Genomic DNA, 25,908 nt, shown 5'->3' with positions numbered 1-25,908 from the left:
ACAACCTGCGGTCCCAGTGAGCATCTGAAGTGCACTGAAGCAGCAAGGAAGGGAAGCAACCCCCTCTTCTACCCTCAAGATGTGAAACATGGATCAGGCAGGAGTAGAAACCAGTTGTACCTGCCATGGACAGGCAGGAGAAAAGCAGGGGGAAGGGGTAAATGGGATCGGGGAGCTTACTGCAACAACAAAATTCCCATCTCAAAGTTCCCCCTTTAGAGGTGGAAAAGGCTTTGGGTGGGTGGCTCAATCCTACAAAGGACTGACTTGCAAGAGCATCCATCCATCATAAATACACAGGAAGTGAGCCTTAAACCTCATCTGCTTTCATCCTCAAACCAAATCTGTATCTGTTCGTTTATTTTAGAAGAAGCAATATTACAACCCAGGAGGAAGACTTAAGTGGGGCTCAGGAGCATTCAGCGCATTATTTTCACTGCCTGCCTGCGTATTTCATCAGCAAACTGTGTAAACACAGGATACTCATGGATGTCCAGGACGACAATACGGAGAAGAGAAAGTTCAAAGTAATAAATAGCTTCTTTGAGAGGCAAAAAAATAAATAATGAACCAGTAAATCACTGTAACTGAAAGCAAATTCTGCCAGAGGAAAGTGTAAAGCGAATGCAAGGATGCTCAAATGTATGAATGGGAAGGGGTACTTATGCGAGGCAGCCTCAAGGCTGAACTCTGTGCAGCGGAATCTGCAAAATTCCAAGCAGAAATCTCTAGTCTGAAAAGGGTATTGTCCTTCACTTAACAAACATCTCTAAATATTAACCCCAGGCACTACATATGCAAGATATAGTGGCAGCCACCGAGCTGGAAGGCTTTAAAAGAGGTTTGGTCACATTCACAGAGAACAAGGCTATCAAGCGGCTGTTAGTATTCTCTCCAGCATCAGAGGAGCATGCTTCTGGAAACCAGTTGCTGGAGAGCGTGGGTGAGAAGGGGGCTGCTGCATTCAGGTCCTGCTCATGGGCTTCCCCCATAGGCATCTCCTTTGGTCTTCCGAGAGCATCTTGCATCTGCCAACCATCATGCCTAGCAACTGCTGATGGAACTCCCTCCCATTAATTTGTCTAATCCCTTTTAAAACGAACTAGGCTAGCGGCCATTGTATCTTGTGGCAGTAACTCTGTACATTATCTACATGCTCTACGGGGAACTGGCTTCCAGGACCAGGCCAGTTGGCCGACCAACTCTGTGCTACAAAGTTGTCTGCAAATGTGTCCTGAAGGCCGAGTCACTCTGTGCCTAAACTCACAACAAGAGAGAAGATTCCCTGGAAAAGACCCTGATGTTGGGAAAGATGGAGGGCACAAGGAGAAGGGGGCGACAGAGGACGAGATGGTGGGACAGTGTTCTCGAAGCTACCAGCATGAGTTTGACCAAACTGTGGGAGGCAGTGGAAGACAGGAGTGCCTGGCGTGCTCTGGTCCAGGGGGTCACGAAGAGTCGGACACGACTAAACAACAACAACAACAGCTTTCGTGGGCCATAGCATCCTTCCACAGGGTGCTTCCTTGCAAATTCTTTTTTTGGGGGTGGGGGGCATTCTGGGGATAAGGTGGGAATGCACATGCATAACACCTGTCAATCTCACCCTACTTGTCACAAAAGACACTGGATTAAAGGCAAACACAGAAGAATTATCAAACGGAAGGAATCCCACGGAAGTGCTATAACAAGAAAACTCACGCAGAGGGGCTTAACCCTCCCCAATCTCATTCTGACAGAAGCGAAGGGGCATCTGGCAACGCTTTGTCAGCCATGTGGATCAAGAGACTCTTGCAGTCCATAGTGTGGCCTACCTGCCTCACATATATTTATATATATGCTGCCATAAATTTAAATTTTAATAGCTGGGGCCCTGTGGAGATCAACTTAACCATCTGTGCACAGTCATTTGCATGCAAACATTCCGCACATGCACATGTGAATCGAGCTCTGGCACTCAAGCGTGCTTGCGCCCAACTTCCCTAGCTGGAAATATGGCCCCCCTAATCTTCCCCTTGAGGGAGGATCTATGAAAAGCCTCATTACCGTTTATACTGTAAGGAAGTACCAAGAGGAACCGTTCAGAATCATCGGACATATCTGAGCCTTGGAGGTGAGAAAGAAATGAGCCATAGACATGCGCCGAGGGGGAACGCGATAGTCCCGGAGAGGCAGGGCTAATATCCACACATGTTTTGAAATATTAGCCAGGCAAAGAATGTGTTTTGTCTTGATAATGAGAACATGCCACTCTAAGGAGCCACCCAGGGACAAGGGTCTACCTCAAGTTGGAAACCAGAATTCCACAGCGGGGAAAGTCAAATCCTGCAGATTTTCCACCGGCAAATTAAGCTATGCAAATGACATACACCGCATGGTGTTGCTTGATCTATTTGCTAGGTGGCTGGAATGTTCCATCCTGCCTCGGTGGCAGGGCTAATAATAATGTTAGACAGCATAATATTAACCAAGGCTTGGACTTACCACGCCATCACATCTGGGGCTGAAATGTACCAAAATATGATCAATAGAAACTTGGGGTGGGGGGAGGCTTTGAAGAAATATGAAATTGGGGGGGAGGGGAGATGCAGCCATCACACATCTGGAAGCCCCCCCAATCTCTTGACCCCTCCCCAAGTTCCAGAGGCTTTAGAAAATCTGTCTTAGCCTTTTAAAGGCTATAGCTACTGCCTCACACCACCTTGCCGACAAAGGTCCGTATAGTTAAAGCCATGGTTTTCCCAGTTGTGATGTATGGAAGTGAGAGCTGGACCATAAAGAAGGCTGATCGCCGAAGAATGGATGCTTTTGAATTATGGTGCTGGAGGAGACTCTTTGAGAGTCCCATGGACTGCAAGAAGATCAAACCTATCCATTCCTAAGGAAATTAGCCCTGAGTGCTCACTGGAAGGACAGATCCTGAAGCTGAGGCTCCAAGACTTTGGCCACCTCATGAGAAGAGAAGACTTCCTGGAAAAGACCCTGATGTTGGGAAAGATGGAGGCCACAAGGAGAAGGGAACGACGGAGGACGAGATGGTTGGACAGTGTTCTCGAAGCTACCAGCATGAGTTTGACCAAACTGCGGGAGGCAGTGGAAGACAGGAGTGCCAGGCGTGCTCTGGTCCATAGGGTCACGAAGAATCGGACAAGACTAAACGACTGAACAACAACACTGCCTGAATATGCAGCTTCATATTCAGTTGCAGATGAATTAAGAGATTCTTTAGCACAATATTCTAATTCTCCTGCAAGAGATCAGCTCCTATTTTTATAAAGCACATCCAACCCAGATGTGTTTGAGGCTCCCGGTCCCCAAGTCACTATCAAGTGACAAAAGGTTTGTGGTGGGACACGCTGCAAACCAAAAAGTCACGAGAAAGAGCTCTAAGTGCAACTTCCTAGGTATATAGTATGTTCTACAAATTTTTAATAATTTACCCCATGTTCCCATTACTGCAACAGACAGAACTTACCATCTGACCATGAGGCCGTGCTCCAGGAAGTTCTTCAGGTTAGGAAGTGTCTGCCTTAGATCTGTAGTTCCCAGCCCATGTTGGTATCTAAGCTATGGAGAGAGAAACAGGTGAATTAGGAAGAGAGCCAGTGTGGTGTAGTGGTTAAGAGCGGTAGTCTTGTAATCTGGGGAACCGGGTTCGCGTCTCCGCTCCTCCACATGCAGCTGCTGGGTGACCTTGGGCCAGTCATACTTCTTTGAAGTCTCTCAGCCCCACTCACCTCACAGAGTGTTTGTTGTGGGGGAGGAAGGGAAAGGAGAATGTTAGCCGCTTTGAGACTCCTGAAGGGGAGTGAAAGGCGGGATATCAAATCCAAACTCTTCTTCTTCTTCTTCTGAATTAGCACATGGTTCTTCTGAACACCTGAGTAAACCTTGACAGGCTTAAGATGGGACAGCTGCCTTGCAAACTGCATGCCAGAGAAGAAGATTGCTGTTTGAAGGCTGCACTTCCAAATACGCATAGAAGAGAGCACCACTGAACACCATGACTCTTGTTTCTGAGGAAATATGGAGAGATTTACACTGCAAATCTGTAATCTAGAACCCCAAGGTCCACCAACCGGCACCAGTTGCAAAATAGCAGCCCAGACAGGCAGGTGTACACTAAGAATGAAAAGGACTGGTGCTTAGCCAGCAATTGTAATCATTACCAGATCACAAGTCCTCTCACACAAAAACTCACTCAACGTTCTTGTCCAGCAAAGTGGTGCTGGGTGGAGTGGGGTGGAAGAAGAGGAGGAGAAACTTTTACCAAGCAATCTACCAGAAGAGCCTTATCTACCTTCTCCCCACCCTTGCCTTAGGGCACATGTTGCACATCACACTTCTGAGGTGCTTGTGCACCACCGCAAATACAGTGGTACCTCGGGTTAAGTACTTAATTCATTCTGGAGGTCCGTTCTTAACCTGAAACTGTTCTTAACCTGAAGCACCACTTTAGCTAATGGGGCCTCCCGCTGCCGCTGTGCGATTTCTGTTCTCATCCTGAAGCAAAGTTCTTAACCTGAGGTACTATTTCTGGGTTAGCCGAGTCTGTAACCCGAAGCGTATGTAACCCGAGGTACCACTGTACCTAAAACACGTAAATGATAGGGACGTTCGCCTGGCGCCTTCATTGTACACCTTGAGTCGCCAGGCAAAAATGTTCCTTTTTAACCAGGACTTTTTCCTTTTTAACCAGGTTAACTTCCTTTTTAACCAGGTTGATTTGATTGACACCCTTTTAAAATGTGTGTGGGGGGGGTTGTTATTGGGTTGTTGTTTTTATTTTGCATTTATGTATTTTGTGGTTTTATATTTTGATTTTATTCTGTGAACTACCCTGAGACCACCGGGTATAGGGTGGTATATAAATTCAATGGATAATAATAACGGTCAGAACAAGAACGTGCATCTTGGGCGCTCAGGTGAACTAGCATCAATGAGACTGAGCCGGTGGAAGAAGACTCTGAACTGCAAATTGCAGCAGCGCAAATGAAACAAAGCTCAAAGGCATTTGTTCACAGGTCTTTCCTTGGCCCACTACTCAGAAGTTAATGCTCCAGGGAGTTTAGATTAAGGAAGATTTAGTACGATTTAAACAACTGTGCCGGCAGAGTGATTGCCTTTCAGCATGACTAATCGAGGGGCTGCTGTTCGCTTACGCTTCACAGACACTCTTTGATTCTCACAAGCTACTCCTGCCCATCTGAATCTGCAGGAATCTCTTGTCATAATTGCAAGCTGGAGCTCAGAAACAGTAATGGACAGAAAGACTATGGAAGCTGGAAAATGGGGCTTTGCTTGTAAGCATGAGAGAAAGAACCACCGGGTGCAAAAGGAGGAGAGTGCCTGCAACACTGGGGTAGCAGATGTTGTCCCCATCTTCAAAAGGGGGAGGAGACCCAGGTAAACTACTGACCAGTGAGCTTGACATCAATACCAGGGAAGGTCCTGGAACAGATAATTTAACCATCGGTCTGTGAGCACTTAGAAAAGCATGCTGTGATTACTAAGACCCAGCACGGGTTTCTCAAAAACAAGTCATGTCAGACGAACCTTATTTCTTTTTTTCTTTTGATGGGAGTAATAAACTTGGTGGGTCGGGGAATGCTGTGGACATAGTGTATCTTGATTTCAGTAAGGCTTTTGACTAAGTCCCCCGTGATATTGTTGCAAGGAAGCTGGTGACACGTGTGCTGGATGAAGTAACTGTTAGGTGGATTTGTAGCTGGTTGACTGACCAAACCCAAAGAGTACTCGTTAATGGTTCCTCGTCATCCTGGGGAAAAGTGACAGGGTTCTGTCCTGGGTCCGCTGTTGTTCAATGTCTTCATAAACAACTTGGATGAAGGAATTGAGGCTTTCCTGTGACAACCCTTTAGATATTTTAAGGTGGTCTATCATAGCTCCTCTTAGTCTCTTTTCCAGGCTAAACATCCCAAGCACCTTCATCCATTCCTCATAAGGCTTGGTTTCCAGACCCTGGATCATCTTGGTTGCCCTCAACTGCACACATTCCAGCTTATCAATATCCTTCTTAAATTATGGTGCCTAGAACAGGACACAGAACTCCAGGTGAGATCTGTCCAAGGCAGAACAGAGTGGGACTATACCTTCCCTTGATCTGGACACTATACTTCTGTTGATGCATTCTAGTGTAGCATTAGCTTTTTTTGCTGATGACTCATGTTCAGCTTGTGGTCTACTAAGACGCCTAGATCCTTTTCGATGTATCCCCTATCTTATATATATGCATCTGGTTCTTCCTGTCTAAGTGTAGAACCTTGCATTTGTCCCTACTGAAATTCAATTTGTTAGCTTGGGCCCAGTTCTGCAATCTGTTAAGGTCATCTTGAATCCCGATTCATTATATATTTGAATTACTTTTAAAAGCCCATCCTCAACTCCTAATGGTTTGTAGCATATAAATAACTGGATTAAGGGACTTGAGAAAGGCATGCATCAGTTCCAAATATAGGCAGGCTGGGAGGCTACACAACGGGAAAGAGGCTATTCTCCATATAAATGTAACAACTGTGCACTACTTTCGCTTAATCATTTTAATTTTGGAGTTGTCAAGGGAATTCAACAGCACCGTCCAAAAGAAGCCTTCAAGTCAGATAAAAGCTTTCTTGGCTCCATGTATGAGATCATTTTAGCTTTCTCTTAGGTATCACAGTGGAATTGCTGACTCTACTCAAGATTTAAGTTCTTCCTTTTAAGTGCAATACTTTACCAGAGGTGGGGCGGAATCAGCACATCTTTCTCAACGGGAACAGTAAAAGCGGTTTTAACATGCAGTCAACGCACTTCAAGCAGCTGTGAAGATGCAGCTACAAAAGCATTTATGATGCCAAAAGGGTCCCCATTACGATGGGCAGTTATGGGCTGGCCAATGGATGGAATGGCTCAGAGCCAAGTCCAATGCATAGCAGATTCCTCCATTAATAGAGAGCTCCGAAGGCACATTCACATAGATTACCGTATTTTTTTGCTCCATAACACTCACTTTTTTCCTCCTAGAAAGTAAGGGGAAATGTCTGTGCGTGTTATGGAGCGAATGCCTACGGATGGCGGGGGGGTCTGCTGCAGTCGTAAGCAGAGGATCCATGGTTCCCCTTCCTTCCCTCCTCCGTGGCTCGCTTTGCTTGCTTTGAAACAGCAAAGCGGGAGAAGAGCCGCTTAGTGGGGAGAAGAGAGGGATAGAGAGCCTGGTTACAAAGCATGGATCCACAAGGATCCACAGGATTTTTGCACTGGGTCACCCCAAATTCACCATCAGATCACATAGCATGTCCATGTCTACAGCTTGCACCAAAGAAATCACGCACCCACTGTTGCCTGGGGCCGCAGTGGTGCAAAAACGTGTTTACAAAGCATGGATCCACATGGATCCTCAGGATTTTTGCATTGGGCTACCCCAAACTCACCGACAGATCACATGTCTGTGGCCACAGCATGAGCCACAAAAATCATACATCCACTGTTTCGTTTAGAATATATTTTTTTTCTTGTTTTCCTCCTCTAAAAACTAAGTGCGTGTTATGGTTGGGTGCGTGTTATAGAGCGAAAAATACGGTATATTAGAGCAGAGGCAGGATAGGAGGCTAGGGCGGCTAAGGTGTTCCTGGGCCACCAGAAAATGAATGCAAAAAAATTTCCATTGTTGGGATATTGAAGTAAGCTGAAGGAACTGTGCAGGCATCAGAGTTCTGGGAGGATGGCAAAGCTGTAAGTTATAATGAAAGTCCTGGAAAAGGAAGGATACCACCTTGCTCACATTAGCCCCTTTTGTGAAAATGAAGCCCACAATGGGTCTCTGGATCCACCATAGGAGAATGCAGATTATCACGCATAGTTGCCACACATCTTTAAGAATCTAGGAGGAGGCTTGCAGGATCCATCTAGTCCTGCATCCTGTTCTCAGAATAGCCAACCATTAAACAGGCAGGCTCAAAAATGTGAGCTTAAAAGGGGGCAACTGCTAAAGGCTCTTCAGATACAAAGCGGTTTCATTAAACTTGTCAGGTGTAGCTACACAAACAAGAGAAAATTCCACATCTGGGTGTGTGTTTTTTAACAAATGCTAGCAGGATACAACCCTCAACTTGCCATTCATAATTTCATCCAAGTGCAGAGTCCGCGCCATTTTAAACAGAGCACGTTTATATTTGGGTATTTTTATATTTTGCTCTGCTTTGTTTTGCGGTTGTTCAAACTTTTTGTAACCTGTCACTATAGCATAAATTCATTAGATAAATAAATCTGGCAATGTTGGGCTCGTGGTCAAGGCAGACCTGGATGAGCTGAAGGCCACGATCACCTGCTATCTTTGCAGCACAGGATTTGGGGTTTTGTGTCTGTGGATCCCTCTCCAATCCAGGTACAGACTGTGATTTTATGAAGATCCAGGTTCAGCTCCAAGTTACATGTTGCTTTCTATCTGTGGACAGGGTGGGGGGAAAGGCCCACGGACTCACTCCTCTCTCACGGTGAACAGCAACAGAATGAAACAATATGTTGTTTAGTCGTGTCCGACTCTTCGTGACCCCCTGGACCAGAGCACGCCAGGCCCTCCTGTCTTCCACTGCCTACCGCAGTTTGGTCAAACTCATGCTGGTAGCTTCAAGAACACTGTCCCACCATCTTGTCCTCTGTCGTCCCCTTCTCCTTGTGCCCTCCATTTTTCCCAACATCAGGGTCTTTTCCAGGGAGTCTTCTCTTCTCAAGAGGTGGCCAAAGTATTGGAGCCTCAGCTTCAGGATCTGTCCTTCCAGTGAGCACTCAGGGCTAATTTCCTTCAGAATGGATAGGCTGGATCTTCTTGCAGTCCATGGGACTCTCAAGAGTCTCCTCTAGCACCATAATTCAAAAGCACCCATTCTTCGGCAATCAGCCTTCTTTATGGCCCAGCTCTCACTTCCATACATCACTACTGGGAAAACCATAGCTTTAACTAGACGGACCTTTGTCGGCAAGGTGAAATAATTTAGATGGGGGGAAATGAGGAGCATCAAGCCTGAGACAACAGAAAAGGTGGCCAGTGGCCAGATTGTGAAAGGCCTTTGCCAGAGACCAGGGATAAGCTGCAGACAGAGGACGCAATGCCCAGTTGACTGGATCAAGGGCACTAATATCAGAGAGCACTGTGTGTTCATAATCTAACCCCTTTCTCCAGGGAGGTACGCCACACTTTGATTTTATTTGGCATTACAATGAAGAAAAAGGGACCGTTTGCATGAATTACCTTAATGCTTGCTAGAGTGAGCAAGCCTCTTTTAAGAAGGGGTGCAGGAGACCCATTAAAAGCTGCCTCATTTTCAACCACTATTTTACCAAAAGTGAGTTTTTGAAAGAGGGCGATTTAAAGGGCAGTGCCATCATTAAGTACTTTAAACCTAAACCAAACAAACCACAATATCAATGTTTAATTCTTTTTACCATCAGGCCATAGTCTTGCACTGTAAACCTGAAACATCCCAAAGTTTATGCCTTTGTATTTATTTAATCTCTTCAGTACCGTGAAGTGATGTTTATCAGATTTCCAAGACATGGGTGTATTTGGCTTGTATGACCTCACTTGGGAGGCAGCTTACACATTAATCTAACAATCATATCTATCAAGAGATTGTTTTTTCTCTTTCGAGGGTTAGAAGTTCACTAGCCCAATGAGGAAACTTAATCCAACTCTTGTTCCCATAAAGAATAGAGGGTTAACAGGACAAAAACACATCTAAAAATGTTGTTGTCTGAAATTTCAGATTTTGCACTAAAATTCGAACCAGAGTGAGGTAGTTTGCAAAGGAGTGCCAAACCATGGTTCGGTGTGTTGCTCCTCAGCTGCCACAGTAGGCAAGTGGATGGATATGGTTCCTTCCAGCTTTCATCATGTGATTATCCAATGCTATCTTGTTCTGCCCATCACCTTCCAAAAAGCACTTATGCCTTAATCATTAAGACTGCTGTCTGTGTATCAGAGAACACTGATGCTAGGGACGATTCCAAACACATTACCTACTGTAAAAACAAAAAAAGTATTTCTCTAAAGAAAATCTTGATTTCAAGAGGGTCCCTAGACGAGAAGTTTGATACAAGACGGTATTAGACTTTTATCAAGCCCTATATAAAACAGTCCAACACGTCTTAGAACAACTAGATCCACCTGGCGGGATGCATCCCAATTTATACCATCTCCGTCAGCCAAGGTGGATGGGGCTGCCACCTGTCAATCACCTGATATCGCAATGATGCCATGCAATACATTCGCGAAAGCACAGCCCTACGTTTTCAGTTGATTGGCAGTGCCTGCAAACCCTCTTTTGGCCCAGCTGTATCTTTTTCTGCCCTGCCCCTAACGTCACGAACATGTGGGCTTTGTTTGGCCAGAACAGTGGCACATGCAAGATGGGAATGCCAGGCTGCAGGTTGCCTGCTGCTGATAAGAGAGTGGCTCTGCCTTGTACGTATCAGGACTGCCAGAGAGGGCTAAAAAGAAGCGGCTACTCTGGATTTCCATTCCTTGACATCCATCATCTGCATAGGTGATAGTAATGGCTCAGGATGAGCCAAACGTTTTGATAAGATCTCTGAACCTTTTACCTGATCATTTCCTTACTATGCTTTCTGGGTTTATTTGGCATTTGCAAACTGCATTGATTTTAACTACAATAAAGAAATGAAAGGCAAACATTTTCCTAACACTTAAGAGCGTGGAAAGGTAGTGCAGACTACAACTCTCTCGCTCTCTCCCTCTCTTGTGTGTGTGTGTGTTTGTGTGTGTTGTGGGGGAGAACAACTTCATATTCATTAAAATAGGACCGGATTCTCAGGTTGAAGAGCTAGGAATACACAAGGACTCCTGTAAACCTGCTTCTCACAAGTTCATCCGGTGCTAAAAGGCTGAATGTGCTCGTTTACTTGCCCGTCTCCGCATATGGCTTTGATAAAGTGTCTACTGTAGTCCAGGGAAACTGAAACTGAAGTTACTTGACAACACCAAAGCAGAAGATTGGTGTGGTGCAGCTGAAGTTGCTATTATTCCCTGATTGCTTAAAATTTGCGCCCCTTTTTATTTTAACACATTATAGCAAAGCAATGTACTATGAAAAATCCTAGTCTCACCTCCATGCATTATTAGCTTTCTGGCCCAGAAATCCGCACCAAGAGAGTGTTAAGGGTAAAAAAACGTGACACGCTCCCATGCTTCAAAAATACCGCAGCCAGTCTGAGGTTCTTTACTTCACACAGTACAGCTATACGCCGATAACTTCTATGGACGGGTGGGACACTACACGGGCATTTCTAGATTTCTATAAATAATATGCAATGCACTGCTTGCATTTATTTAGAATACTTTCTCCAACAGATAGCTGCTCAATAAACAAGAGGTAATCTGGACCATAAAGAAGGCTGATAGCCAAAGAATTGATGCTTTTGAATTCTGGTGCTGGAGGGAGACTCTTGAGAGTCTCATGGACTGCAAAAGATCAAACCTATCCATTTTTAAGGAAATCAGCCCTGAGTGCTCACTGGAAGGACAGATCCTGAAGCTGAGGCTCCAATACTTTGGCTACCTCATGAGAAGAAAAGACTCCCTGGAAGGAAAAGACCCTGATGTTGGGAAAGATGGAGGGCACAAGGAGAAGGGACAACAGAGGATGAGATGGTTGGACAGTGTTCTCGAAGCTACCAGCATGAGTTTGACCAAACTGCGGGAGGCAGTGGAAGACAGGAGTGCCTGGCGTGCTCTGGTCCATGGGGTCACGAAGAGTCGGACACGACTAAACGACTAAACAAGAACAACAATATCCACAGTTATACATAGCAGACCCCATTGAGATCAATAGAATTAGCTCCACTGAGTTCCACTGGTTAACTCTCAAGTGACTTGATATCACTCATTGAGAAATAGAGCAAACAGGTGCTTTGGATAATCAATAACCAACAGGCAGGGATTTTGTTTTAGTCTTAGATGTCATCAGGTTAAGCATAGATGAGTTCTTGAATCGCATCACATCTATTAAGTACCCAGGAAATTTCTGATCGCAGGATCACAGAATTGTAGAGTTAGAAGGGACCTTGAAGCTCATCTAGTCCCCTGCAATGCAGGAATCTCAACTAAAGCATCAACGATTAGAAGCAATAGGCTATGTGTTGAGCAATGAGAGGAATGTCTTGTCTTTCTGGAGTCCAGTACATGATCCTTTACTTTTTAAATTAATTCCACCTCTAGCCAACACAGACTGAAGGACCCACTCCATCAGGCTCCACCTGTCTCTTATCTGTTTCCACCTCATTTGGTCATTATAAAAGCTGCTGTCTATGAATGGTCCCGGCCGCTTCGTCCCCATTACGGGTTTTAGATAGTAATCCTGCAGGCAGGGATTGCCTTGTTTTCACTGACTGTATGTAAACTACTTTGGGGACCTTTTCAGGGGAATAGTGTTACAAACCAACACACTATCCACAAGCAAAGACCCGGGTAGGCTCCCACTTCTTCCCAGCAGCAGAGCCTAACCCAAGACTGAAGACATTCAGAGTTATAATATAGTAAAAAGGACCCCTGACAGTTAAGTCCAGTCGCAGACGACTCTGGGGTTGCGGCGCTCCTCTTGCTTTACTGGCGAGGGAGCCGGCGTTTGTCCACAGACAGTTTTTCTGGGTCATGTGGCCAGCATGACTAAGCCGCTTTTGGTGCAACAGAACACCGAAACCAGAGCAGCACACGGAAACGCCGTTTACCTTCCCGCCGGAGTGGTACCTATTTATCTACTTGGGTTGGCAGGGGCTGGGACCGAGAAACAGGAGCTCACCCCGTCGCGGGGATTTGAACCGCCAACCTTCGGATCTGCAAGCTCAAGAGGCTCAGTGGTTTAGACCACAGAGCCACCTGCGTCCCTTAATATAGTACTGAGCTGTAAACAAAGGCTGAAAGTTTCCCAGGTGTCCCCAAATCAAGGTCACCCAGGTGAAGCTAGGCAAAACAGCCGGCCAACAGCAATTTCCCATAGTTAGAAGCCGGACAGAATACTTACACATCTATAATTTTCTAATATTTTTTTTAAAATGGGAAAATTAAAATACTTGAATTTTCTGCCTTCTGATCAGCTGGAACTGAATGATGCAGTATCTGCTTGTTTTATTTGTTAAGTGGTAAAACGGTTCCTTGTGTGCAATTGTCACCTTTGCTTTCTGTGCAGGAAAATTGGTTCTGCTGACTCTAAAGACAAGAAGTGTTAGGCAAAGCCAAGCGCCACAAGCCTAAGCAGTGATGGGAAGCAAAATCAATTCTATTTTAAGGTGTGTCCAATCAAATTAAATTAGCAAGCAGGCAGAGTGCAATGAGATTGAGTGTTGGGGGGGGGGGGGGTCTCAGTTAATTTCATTATGCAGAGGTTGTACATTGACAATAAAGGTATTATTATTCTTATTATTAGAGGGAGTTACCAGGCTCAAAGTACACAACGCAAGCCAGTTATGACTGCTAGATAATACTCCCCCTCCCACTAGGCCACATTCACAGCATGCCATTTAAAGCACTGTGATACCAGCTTAAACAGCCATGGCTTCCCCACAGAATTCTGGGAGGTGTAGTTTTTTAAGTATGCTGAGAGCTGTTAGGAGACCCGTTTCCCTCTCAAAGCTACAATTCCCAGAGGGGATTAGCAATCAATCCCTCTTCACATCGGGCTGAAAACCCAAATATTTGCAACTCGTCAGTTCCAAATACTAACAGGGCTCTGTTGGCTTCTTTTTTAAAAGAAAGAAAGAAAGGGAGAACTTATTCGTGGGCTTTTAAAAAATAAATAAATAGATGAAACAGATGGAAACCATTACCAGCAAGTTGAAATGGAGCACACCGATATACCATTCCCGGGTCAAAACAACGGCCATAATGATCTGCAGAAAATTGTATTGACCTGCTTATAATTCTACCTTGCGTTCTCCTAGGAGTTAGATATGGCTTTCATTGTTCTTATTTTGCAATTTCACAGAGATTCCATTCTCCCTCTGGGGACGTGTTTTGATTGCCCAAAGATTTTGCTTTGTATGCCTCGGTCCTCCACGCACAGCCCCTCCCCCCCCCCCCCCGAGGAGTCTGTGGGAAAGATACAGATCACGGAAATCCAGGATGAAGTGATTCCTGCCTGACCTTAAGAGCCACTCACGCAGCCAGCCTGACCAACTACTGATTCCCTATGCCCAGCTTAATATGGCTGCTCCCGGAAAACTTACCTATGGCATTAACGGCAGTCTAAGAAGGGTGTCAGATTCTTGTCTTCTGATGGAAATGGGGATGGCCTATATTGTTGGGTGTGTTAAGCTGTCCAACTGTGCACTCACTCTCTGCAAGGCATGCAGGGAATCACAGATCATGTGAGCTAGGATGATCTCCCATGAGTGTGCAATACAGATGAAGTAGTAACTACATTGCTGTCTTCCCCAATGATGGATGCATGCAGTTCTGCTATGGAAGGGTCCTTTTCTGAGCTAACATACCTGTGCAATATTTTTGTTGAGAAGGTAGACGCCATAGTCAAACTGCAGTTTCTCTCCTCCCTTTGGATACAACGGAAATCTAAAATGGGAAGAGGGAAAAACATGAGCACACTTGTCTATGCAACCAACCCAAAGATTAGTGACTTATGACGGCCGTTTCCACTGTCTTCCATAAAAGTTTCTCCTCCAGTACATGTGCATTCAAACTTTTTTAAAAAAACAAATAAATCTAGAAATGGTAAAATTTAACCAACTCAGCCCAGCTCTGAACTAAGGGCCATTGCAGATTTAAAAAACAAGACACACGCAGAGTCAGTGTTATGAATTACAGAAGTAAGGTGGGAAAGAGATGTGAATAAATGAACAGACCATTGCATAAAGTTATTAAGATGCAATCCTATACCTATTTATGCAACAGCAAACCCCGTTGAGGGACACGAGTGGTGCTGTGGGTTAAACCACAGAGCCTAGGACTTGCCGATCAGAAGGTCGGCGGTTCAAATCCCCACGACGGGGTGAGCTTCTGTTGCTCAGTCCCTGCTCTTGCCAACCTAGCAGTTTGAAAGCACATCAAAGTGCAAGTAGATAAATAGGTACCGCTACGGTGGGAAGGTAAACTGCATTTCCATGCACTGCTCTGGTTCGCCAGAAGCGGCTTTGTCATGCTGGCCACATGACCCAGAAGCTGTACGCCGGCTCCCTCGGCCAGTAAAGCGAGATGAGCGCCACAACCCCAGAGTCGGCCACGACTGGACCTAATGGTCAGGGGTCCCTTTACCTTTACTAAACCCCGTTGAACTAAATGGGATTCACTTTTCAGTAGACATGCACAGAATTGCACTGCATGGAAGGTGGGGGGAAAAGGGTGAGAGGAACTTGTGTTGGGAAGGTGTTGGGAAGAAAAGGGAAGCAGAAGAGTCCAGCTCCATTTCACACTCACGTTTGAGTTTTTATTTACAAAAATTAAATGCAAAAATTGCAAATGAAACAAAAATAGTTTACCGTTTGTAAAAAATAAATGAGATGCATCCTTTAAAAGAGTGTGCCTTATTCTAATAATAAAAGGCTTCCACTTTTGAAATAATCTGTACTGTTTTCTTCGTTTTAGTTCCAATAAATAATCACTCTGCCATATTCATATCTATTGTTTTTCCATTCAGGAGTGGTAGGATTAGAGTTTGTTTCTCAACATTTGGCACAGCATATTCTGAATGCTCCAGATAATTTATACACAAGCTAAAAGGCACAGGTCCTAAAACTAATCCTTGTGGAATTCTGATTTCTACATTCCTTAATGGGAGAACTGCCCATTTGTTCCTATTCTCTGCTTCCTGGTTTAACCAGTTACTGACCCATTAAAGAACTTCCCCTCTTATTCCATGATTGCTAAAGCTTACTTTTGTCCTCAGTGCAGTGGCTTTTAATTTTGCTGAACTTAAAAAATAATATCTACAAACATCAGAAAACTATTGATCAACAGGATCTACCAAGAGTCTTCAGGACAGCGCAGGATTACAATTTAAAACAGAAATTCAGTTCTGAAATGAGATCGTAATGCATGACAGAAGTTGTGTGTTATTAAACAATTTCTTTACAGCAACCAAGACAAAAACTATATTATTTCTAAGAAGAGCCATTAAAGTCAAAGGTTTAACAGACGTCATTACGGTACACCAAAACGTCAAGGTCTCAGTTTTACAATACTTCAAATTCTTAATGGGTCACTTCAAGTTGAGAAGTATAAAATCACTCTAACCACCATATATCTAAGCTCGCCTTACTTAATAGTTCTATAAATCCAAGCTGTCTGCAGTGCAGGAAAATAAAACACACTTTAAAATGAACATACGTGCAGCGAGATTCCACTGCCTGCTGTTGTTGAATAAATCACATGGAATTTGTTTCTGTATCTACTGAGTTACTTTATCCAACTGTAGCAGGATTTGGATTATAAAAGGATACAATTACAATTAATAGCACAAAATTCATTCAGCCTGGACAATAAATATGGCCTTTAAAAACATTGTGCAATTTGTTACGTGATAGTATTTCATTATGTTGCCGGGGGAAGAGTGATATTTGCTACAATTAGAAACAAAAAGCTTTTAAAAAAAAGAACACGTAATGGTCGAACTATAGAGAGGGCTCAGCCGTTTCCTCCTACTTCATTTTAAGATAGCTTCAAATTGTTAAGTTAAAAAAATTAGTATCCTTTTGGTTTCTCTGTTTTAGCGATCCTACACACTTCATCAAACACGTGAGGGGAAAACCAGCGAATTTAAGAATATCCGCTTTAATTATCTGCACAATCAGAATGAATTTCAGGAACCAAATAGTTGTATTGAAAAATACACCTTTCGAGCCATCTGGTCCCCAAGTGGCAACTAGGCATTCCGTTCTGGCAACTGTAACCCTGGTTTAAGGAGCCATTTGGCACCTAGGTTTTATATCCGAGTTTCTAACATTGGTGGGAGCTGAATGACAAGACAAAGGAAGATAATGTTCCAATGCTATCTATCTATCTACACACACAAAAACCCACTACTGATTCCTTCTCTTCTTTAATTTTTTTAAAAATACCCACTATGAATGGCAAGCATCTGACTCTCCTATCTCTCATCCCTTCCCATGATTATGGTACAACCCAATACCAAATTCTTGAACCGTTATCAAGTGTCAAAACTTCGGCAATAGACAATATCTCGGCTGAAGCCTCAAGCCGCTGGGATCACATGCGAAGCAGAAGCGGTGAGCCAATTTCCTAACAACTTGCTTCCCCTTAAAAAGCGATGCGTTTTGTCCAGGAGCGTTCTCAAGCTCCAAATATTAAAAACAGAAGATCTAAAAAGCTTACTTCACCTGAGAAATATTCAGTGAAGTCAACGGGACTAGGCTGGCTCAATTTTTCTCCTCCTTCTCGTGGATTATTACTTTGTGGATAATAGCATTGTCCTGGCAGCGTAGCGATTCATTACTATAAGCTCGGTATTTCTTAGCTCAGTGTTAACAGAAATGTAGGAGGATTCCTTAACAGTTTAGCATAGCAGAAGAAATTAACTAAGAACATCCTGCAATCTTTCTGTTTTAAGCCGCCACACTTTTAAAGCCAAGAATGACTACGAAAGGATACCTTTGGTACAATCCATCTCCTGTTAACTAAGCTCACTTCTGCTATCCTAGGTTTTTTTTTGCTGACCTTAGACAAGCACTTCCCAAATCACACCCTCATTTCATTTCATAGCCACATGATGTTATTGGGCTAATCTCGACCTGTTCAGCATCACGGGACAGCTTCAATATTTGAAAAGGCTGTAATGAGTCTCCACAGGCCTCTTAGGTCAGTCAGATGTTAACTGTTAAAGTGAAGCTAAAACGGATCTAGGTACTATTTTTGTAAAAAAAAAAAAACCTTTCAGATACAAAGGTTTGGTCTTCCAGGTTCTCAAGCCTAAACATCTTTATTGCCAAGTTCTGTGATTTATGAACTTCTTTGTGTTCAGAGAGATCAATCTCATATGTACCAATAAGTTGGCGACTGGTTTTTCATATGTCCATGTATAGCCACCTGCCTTTAATCCAAACTATTTTTTTTAAGCTTAAGGAAATGATTGATTTTTAACTGTACCCACCTGTTTCTAATCTGACATGAAAAACATGTGGTTTAGATCCTGATTTTCCTCTAATCAGACTTTTTGCTTGCATTTCAAACTGAATTGAAGAAACCCCAGTAAGGAGCTGCAAATACACACACGCACAAAACCGAGGGGTGGAATGGCTGAAAATGTAATGTTTCCAGTCACATCTTGAAAAGAAAGCTCCAGCAGCTGAAGCCCTGTGCACTCAAAGAAGGGATTACATTCCAATTCACGGTAAGAGCTGCCAGGTGAAAATGGTTAGGCTGAGCTTTTCTAGGGTGCCTCCTCAACCTGAGGTATTTGGGATTCAGTAAAGTGCAAAGACTGGGTAGTCTCATGGCTAACAATTCATCCCTCTGCAAGTGGAAAAAGGTACACGTTAGTAGCAAGTTTCCTTGCCTGTCTCCCAGCTGTTGCCCTATGAGTTATATATCTGTAACATCTACTGTGCTTCAGGAAAACAAGTACAGTGTTACAGACGGGATCCATTCCAGAGGCCCGTCCGTAACGTGAAATGCCCACAACTCGAAGTGCTGTGTCTACGTAGACACACAGCGCGATTTGGCGATTTGTGCATGCATGAAGTGAGATTTAGCGCTTCTGCGCATGCAGTGAAACCCAGAAGTAACCCGTTCCGGTACTTCTGGGTTGCCGCGGGACGTAACGCGAAAAGACGCAACATGAAGCGGACGCAACACAAGGTATGACTGTAGTTTGCTTTTGACACCCAACTGGCTAACAGAGGGGGGGGGGGGGAGAAACACAGAGAGATTGTTCCTGTTCTAGCAAGTGCCACCAGGCACCATAATTTATCTGTGTCATTTTGGGCTGCCTCCTCCTGCTCTGCCTGGTGAGTCTTCCTGCCTTTTCTCTTTCTCATCCTCAAATGGGTCCATGCTGTTAGTTTATTCAGCTCCGGCCCTTGAGCTGATACGGCTCATCTTGCCTTGAGCCCAGCAGAGTTTAATCCCAGTCCACAAACGAAAGGATGAAGCAGGTATGGCGCTACATTGCTATGCTTTATTTCTAAGCTATACGGAGAACACACAAATGTACACCATGCCTCTGTGAGAGCAGAGAGCAACTCCCGACAAAAAAAGACAGAACAAAGAAATGGGAAACCAGTGAACGTCACATCCGCTCTCCCTTTCCCGTGAGAATCCAACAGTATCTGGACTCTGTGGAATGTAAACACAGTCTTACGACTGTAAGCAGCTGCTCAGTGAGGAAACAGAAACCAACACATGCATCTGGCTGTTGGTTTGAGCCCACTCAGAGAAGGCTGTGGGCAGGATTCCTAAATGGCAGGGGGTCAGACTAGATGACCCTCAAGGTCCCTTCCAACTCTGATTTGAACTTCCCACTTGGGGTTTAAAATTTATTCCTTTCCTTACCTAACACTCAAAGAACTTAAAGAGCTCCCCAAAATGATCAAAGTGTTCCATATCAGACCTGCATAGCAATTTTTCCCCCGCCTGCAAAATATATAGTTTTTAAAAGCTGGGAAGGGAAAACCTTACCCAAAGCAGCTTTAGAGCTGGGTGAACTGGAAGCAATTATATATAGCCTGCTTTCCGTATTTTTCGCCCTATAGGACACACTTTTTCCCCTCCAAAAATGAAGGGGAAATGTGTGTGCGTCCTATGGGGCGAATGCAGGCTTTCGCTGAAGCCTGGAGAGCGAGAGGGGTCGGTGCGCTGGGCTCCCGCTGCTTGCGGAGAGTTGCCCGCGCGCTGAGCTCAGCGCGTCCAGGCTTCGCGGACCTCTCAGCAAGCAGCGGGAGCCAGCGCTGGGCTCCCATGGCTTGCAGAGAGCTGCCTGTTTGGGGGCTGGGGTTGGGGGGAGCTCTGGCTTCCCCCGCCCCAGCCCCGCACCTTGGGGGGGAAATAATTTTTTCCCCTTTATTCCCCCCCAAAAAAACTAGGTGTGCCTTATGGGACAGTGCGCCCTATAGGGCGAAAAATACGGTACACAAAGACCTTGGTTGCCATTCTGCAAGCGACAGACACATACACATAAACTTCACTGCACCAAACACTACCAAGTCATTATTTAGTAATTCTGCATTTGTAAAATGCTTTGCAGTCTGTATCTTGCTTGTCTCGTGCTGGTCTCAATTATACAGATAGAAATCTAGAGCTGAAACTTGTGACTTACCCCAAGGCCACAAAGCTAGCTCACAAAACAGGTGGGACAAATCCAGCCTCAACAGCTACTCTTCAGAGACTAGAATGTGGGCAACCTGTAGTCCTCTAGACTCCCATCAGCTCCAGCTAGCATGGTCGCTGGCGAGGGATGGTTGTTCATTCTCACCCTAGACTACAGAGTATTTTAGAGCCACTGCTTTAAGTAATTCTAGCTTGAAAACTGGACGTGGAGCCTCCTTTCTAGCCCTCTAGCCCCAAAACTGTTGCACCACAGCCAAAAACATGCTCAATCCACATCTATCTATAACAAGTCAACTTAGTTGTGGGTCATTAATCACATATCAGCATATTGCCCAGGCATGCAGTCTGCAACTAGGTGGCCAGCTTGAATGGCAAAGGCAAAGCCAAAGCAATCCTTTTGACTTCCTCTAAAAACAGTGCCTTCCACTTAAATTTTAAAACTGTTCTTCATAAGATGTCGTAGTATTCGTAAACTGCAGCACTAGTTAATACCCCTGCAGCAAAAGGGAGCCAGCCCTCAACTCTAAACGAGAAGCCAACAGTTCAGGAATACTCACTAGCACACGCTCGAATTATACCAATTAGAGTGGTCGAATTCTGGGGCCTCGGCCAATTGACCTAATTACCCATGCAGCTTGGGAAAGCCTGGGCTCATTTCAAGTCAAAAGAGACCGGATATAGTTGAAATACCTAATCCCTGAAAGGTCACGAGGGTTAAAACTACTTAAGTACGAAATTTGGAACCACTTGAAAATTGCTATAATTCCTGATTAGTACTATTGATACTGTGAGTGATTGCTTAGATTATGGAAGAATTTTACAAACTAGGGTTAAGTAGGCCACAGTCACGTTATTTTTGGTTTGATATATTATACGTGCCCTTGAGCATCGTCTGCTGGAGGCGTATTATTTTACACACGCTCCCCACCCCGTGAGATTTCAGAACTACTGAAAGAATACTTCCATTACCATAGGAGAGTTAAAGTGTATTATTATTTTAATACATAATAAAAATATTAAGTAGAAGACTTAGGTTTCCGTAACATTTTCCAGAGCTGACTCAAGTAACTTGAAGCTACTTGTACTCAGAATAAACTCCATCAGCAAGTCCCCTTCTGCTATGGAGATGTGTGGCCTGGTGCTCTCATGATGCATCAGATCAATGGGTAGTGTTAAGGAAAAAATCTAGGTGTGAGGCTGCTCAGTCACCCAGCTGGTCGGGCAGAGCCCGCGGGTCCCTGTGGAATAAAGGAAGGATTCCAGCCAACCGGAGCAAATAGCTGTAGACCAAAGTTTATTGCGCAACAGGTTCAAAGAGCAAATTTGAACCCCGAGGATGGGGTGACAAAGACTTTTAAAACTTCCCCACCATATCCCAGAATACAGTTCATACAGCATCATTGCTACATCACTGACATGTCACAAAAGGGGAGGGGTTAACCTTGGCAAACATGTCCAGACAAGTCCTTGGTACAAGATTAGCATAAGCAGACATGGCAGGGCAAGACTCAGGTATAAGATTGGCATAGACAAATATGTCTTAAGTACCCACCACCCCAAAGTACAATTGAACTTCCTTTGCATGTCTGGAGCCTGAGGCGAGTCAGGTGATGAGATTTGGCTTCCTTTGGCTAACAATGAGCCCAGCAATTGTCACCTCTGGGAACTTCCTGGAGTCCTTTTTCAAGGGGAAAATAGCTTTGGAATGGAGGAAACTGGGAAAGGAGATGATTTTATATTATTTTTTAAGCTAGGTAACTTCCCTGAGCTGTCAAGTTGAAAGGATACATTCAGGCATAATATTTGTAATATTTAACTTTAAAGATGTGCCCCCCCCGGTAATTTCCATAACAGTTGGAAAGGAAGTCGGACACATGCGTGTTCACTCACCTAAACCAACACATGCATCTGTTCCTAGATGCCGATCATGGCGCCGCACACTGTCTTTCCAAACATGGAAATAAAAATTGGTTCTAAAAAAAATGTAATGTACGAAGCAAACCAGAGAGGTGTCTTGTGAAATAAGTGCAATATGGGTGACAGATACAGAAGGCAGGAATAGTCAAGCTAAGGTTTGCCTCCGCACACAGATGAAACAACGTGAGACTAGAAGATATGGACAGAGATCCTCACAGAAGAAGTTCAGTCCCAGACTAACACTAGAAAAGAATGAAGAATCACCACAATGCACACCCACCTCTCACACTACGAAAGGCTTTATGAAGTCTGAAAATAGAACAAGGAGAATCTTAAGTTACTCAAATGTATTTATCCCACATATTACCGTACTGGCCTGAATATAAGCCACACTTTTTCCAAATTCCGACCATGAAAAGTTAAAGCGCGGCTTAAATTCGCAACCTTACAAAAACTGGCTTTGACGATATCGCTATAGGATTTTCTTCTACATTTACGGGTGTGAATGCCTACAGAATTTTAAGGGAGTGGCTTATATTCGGGTATTGTCTTTTTTTCTCCCACCCCCCTTTGAATTTTAAAGATATGGCTTATTTGCAGGTACATCTTATATTAGGGCCAATACGGTACACATTAGTCCACTATAATACTGCCCCTGGGCAATCTATTTGACATCTGATTATTCCTGGCAGCTTAGATGAGATGTTTTGCATCATACCTGAGGATGGGCAACTCCTCACTCTTTTGGTTGGAAAATAAATCTGATGGACTGGATAGCCACTGGACACCACTCAGTTTGGAGGCCAGAGTGGCAGAGACTTCCTTAGATATGGAAGTGAATTGGCTGTGACACATGTTCTGTAAAGGAAGCATCCCCTAGAGATTCACAATGCTCCATCTTGTGCCTTCAGAGCCATATCCCCTTGCGTCCCAAGAGAACAGAGTACTACAACCAACAATGCAGATTCTGTTGCGGAGAGAGGATCTTCTGCAATCCCATGCTTATGCCATTGAATCCTGCAGGAGACTAACTTGTAGTCTTACAGATATGTGGGATAACCAGCCTCATATAACCAACATGCTTAAGTCTAAATAATAATAATAATAATAATAATAATAATAATAATAATAATAATTTTTTATTTATACCCCGCCCTCCCCAGCCAATGCCGGGCTCAGAGCGGATTACAAGCAATAATAAAAACAAGAAGAATGATTACAACTAAAAAATAAAATAAAATACAACATTAAAATAATGGAACATTAAAATATTAAAATGTAGCCTCATTGCAGGAGGAGAAGGAAAAAAGAAAGAGAGGGAGGGAGGGAATCAAATTGGCTCCAAGCCAAAGGCCAGGCGGAACAACTCTGTCTTACAGGCCCTGCGGAAAGAAATCAGATCCGGCAGGGCCCTGGTCTCATGAGGCAGAGCGTTCCACCCGGCCGGGGCCAGTGTTGAAAAGGCCCTGGCTCTGGTTGAAGCCAATCTAACTTCCTTAGGGCCTGGGACCACTAGGGTGTTGCTATTTATGGACCTTGAGGCTCTCCGTAGGGCATACCAGGAGAGGCGGTCCCGTAGGTACGAGGGTCCCAGGCCGTGAAGGGCTTTAAAGGTCAAAAGCAGCACCTTAAATCTGACCCTGTACTCCACCGGGAGCCAGTGCAGCTGGAAAAGCACTGGGTGAATATGCTCCCATGGCAAAGACCCCGTGAGGAGCCTCGCTGCAGCATTCTGTACCCGCTGGAGTTTCTGAGACAGCTTCAAGGGCAGCCCCGCGTAGAGCAAATTACAGTAGTCAAGCCTGGAGGTGACCGTCCCATGGATCACTGTGGCCAGGTCGGGGCGGGAAAGGTAAGGGACCAACTGCTTGATGCGGCGAAGGTGGAAAAATGTCGCCTTGGCTGTTGCTGTAACTTGCGCCTCCATGGAAAGGGAGGCGTCAAGGATTACACCCAAACTCTTAACGGAAGGCAATGGCACTAATTGGGCCCCCACAAGAGAAGGGAGTTGGTCCCTCATCCCCATGCCATCCCGACCCAGCCATAGGACCTCTGTCTTTGAAGGATTTAGTTTCAATCGGCTCCCACGAAACCATCCAGCCACAGCTTCCAATCATCTGGTCAGTGTGTTCGGGGCCGAGTCGGTGTGGCCATCCATCAGCAGATAGAGCTGAGTGTCATCAGCATATTGGTGACAGCCCAGCCCAAAGCTCCGGATAATCTGGGCAAGGGGGCGCATAAAGATGTTAAAAAGCATCGGGGAGAGAATTGCGCCCTGCGGCACTCCACACACCAAGGAGTGGTGTGACGACATTTCCCTCCCTAGTGCCACCCTCTGTCCCCGACCAGAGATAAAAGAGCACAACCAGTTACGGGCTATGCCCTGTATCCCCACGTCTGCGAGGCGGTGGTCCAGAAGATCATGATTGACCATGTCAAAGGCTGCTGACAAATCTAAAAGGATCAGCAGTCCTGACCCGCCTCGATCCAGTTGTCTACGGATATCATCTGTTAGGGCAACCAGAGCCGTCTCCGTCCCAAAACCAGGACGGAAACCGGACTGAAATGGATCCAATGCCGAAGGGGTTAATAACACAGAGTAAGCTGTCCTTGCCATGCTTAGCTAGGTCACTCTTCATCAGCATGAGGGGAAGATAATCAAGCCTATTGTTGTACCTCTGCCTATCTGAGAAGCTCAGCAAGTGAAGAGGTTTTGAGATGGTTAGTGCAGCTCAGACCACATGGCTCTTATAAGCCGCTCTTGTGTTCCTATACCAATAATTTAGGAACTTTCACCATTAAAACTAAGCCAAGTTTTACTATCTGTGTTTTCTGACTGACGCATGCAAAAGCACATGAACCTGACCTTTGAAGAGTTTACAAGTAAACCAGTTTTTAACTTGCCAAACAGGTGGTCTTTTTCTATACTAGGGGAAGAGGGAAACTTTAATTGGAACTCTGAAGCACATATTTTAAAAGCCTAACAGCCTATATTTCCACACTTTACTTTACTGCATATTTTGTGGTTTTAAATCTCTGTGGGTTCTCTCACCTAAGAGTACTTGCCCCAAACCTGGATCTTGACATCCAGGGAATTCTCCTTTCATGATACCATTTCCCCCCCCTGGCCAACCAACAAGATGTTGCTAGAATCCAACCCCCATCAGCCTGCACCAGCATGACCAATGGTCAGAGGCAATGGGAGTTGTATTCCAGCAACATTTGGAGAGTCAAAGTTCAGCTACCCCCATTTTAACCCAATGCCAACAATGTGCATATGCACCAAATTCCACTTCTAACCAGTCTTTTTGTTGTTTAGCCAGTACAAAAACAAAGTAGGCTGTAGACAAGCAGAGACAAAAATTTAGCTGTGGAAAAGACGCCCAATCAACTAGCAGCAAGGGTGTAGTCTTAAGTAAATTTCCTAGAGTTTATGAGGGGCCGTTAACAAGGAAATATAGCATATATATATGTGTGTGTAAAGTACTTGATGAAAATGACTCCCCCCCTCCCGCCCCCCCCCCCCCGAGGCACATAGTGGGCTATGAACATGGAGAGGCTGAGAAATTTATGAAAGAAATTAGCCTTGTAATATTACATCAACAGACATGCAATATAAAAATGGAAGCCAGGCTTGCAGCTAACTTTATCATGAATTGCCCATTAAGGAATCTTAAACTTCTGCATAT

The 25,908-nt window shown here is 44.6% G+C and overlaps 1 protein-coding gene across 1 annotated transcript in view; it reads right to left on the bottom strand.

The window, feature by feature from the left end:
* The window catches only part of UVRAG (UV radiation resistance associated), an 87,225-nt gene that overhangs the window by 5,715 nt on the left and 55,602 nt on the right, over positions 1–25,908 (bottom strand). The window contains exons 13-14 of the mRNA XM_028725886.2: positions 14,500–14,578; positions 3,476–3,567 (exon numbers count right to left, since the gene is read on the bottom strand). Coding sequence (XP_028581719.2) covers positions 3,476–3,567; positions 14,500–14,578 — 171 coding nt within the window. The remainder of the gene's footprint in view (positions 1–3,475; positions 3,568–14,499; positions 14,579–25,908) is intronic.

The sequence above is a fragment of the Podarcis muralis genome, chromosome 4 (genome assembly GCF_964188315.1).
Source record: "Podarcis muralis chromosome 4, rPodMur119.hap1.1, whole genome shotgun sequence".
Taxonomy (NCBI): domain Eukaryota; kingdom Metazoa; phylum Chordata; class Lepidosauria; order Squamata; family Lacertidae; genus Podarcis; species Podarcis muralis.
The sequence above is the reverse complement of the archived record's forward strand: the minus strand, read 5'-3'. Positions and strand labels throughout refer to the sequence as shown.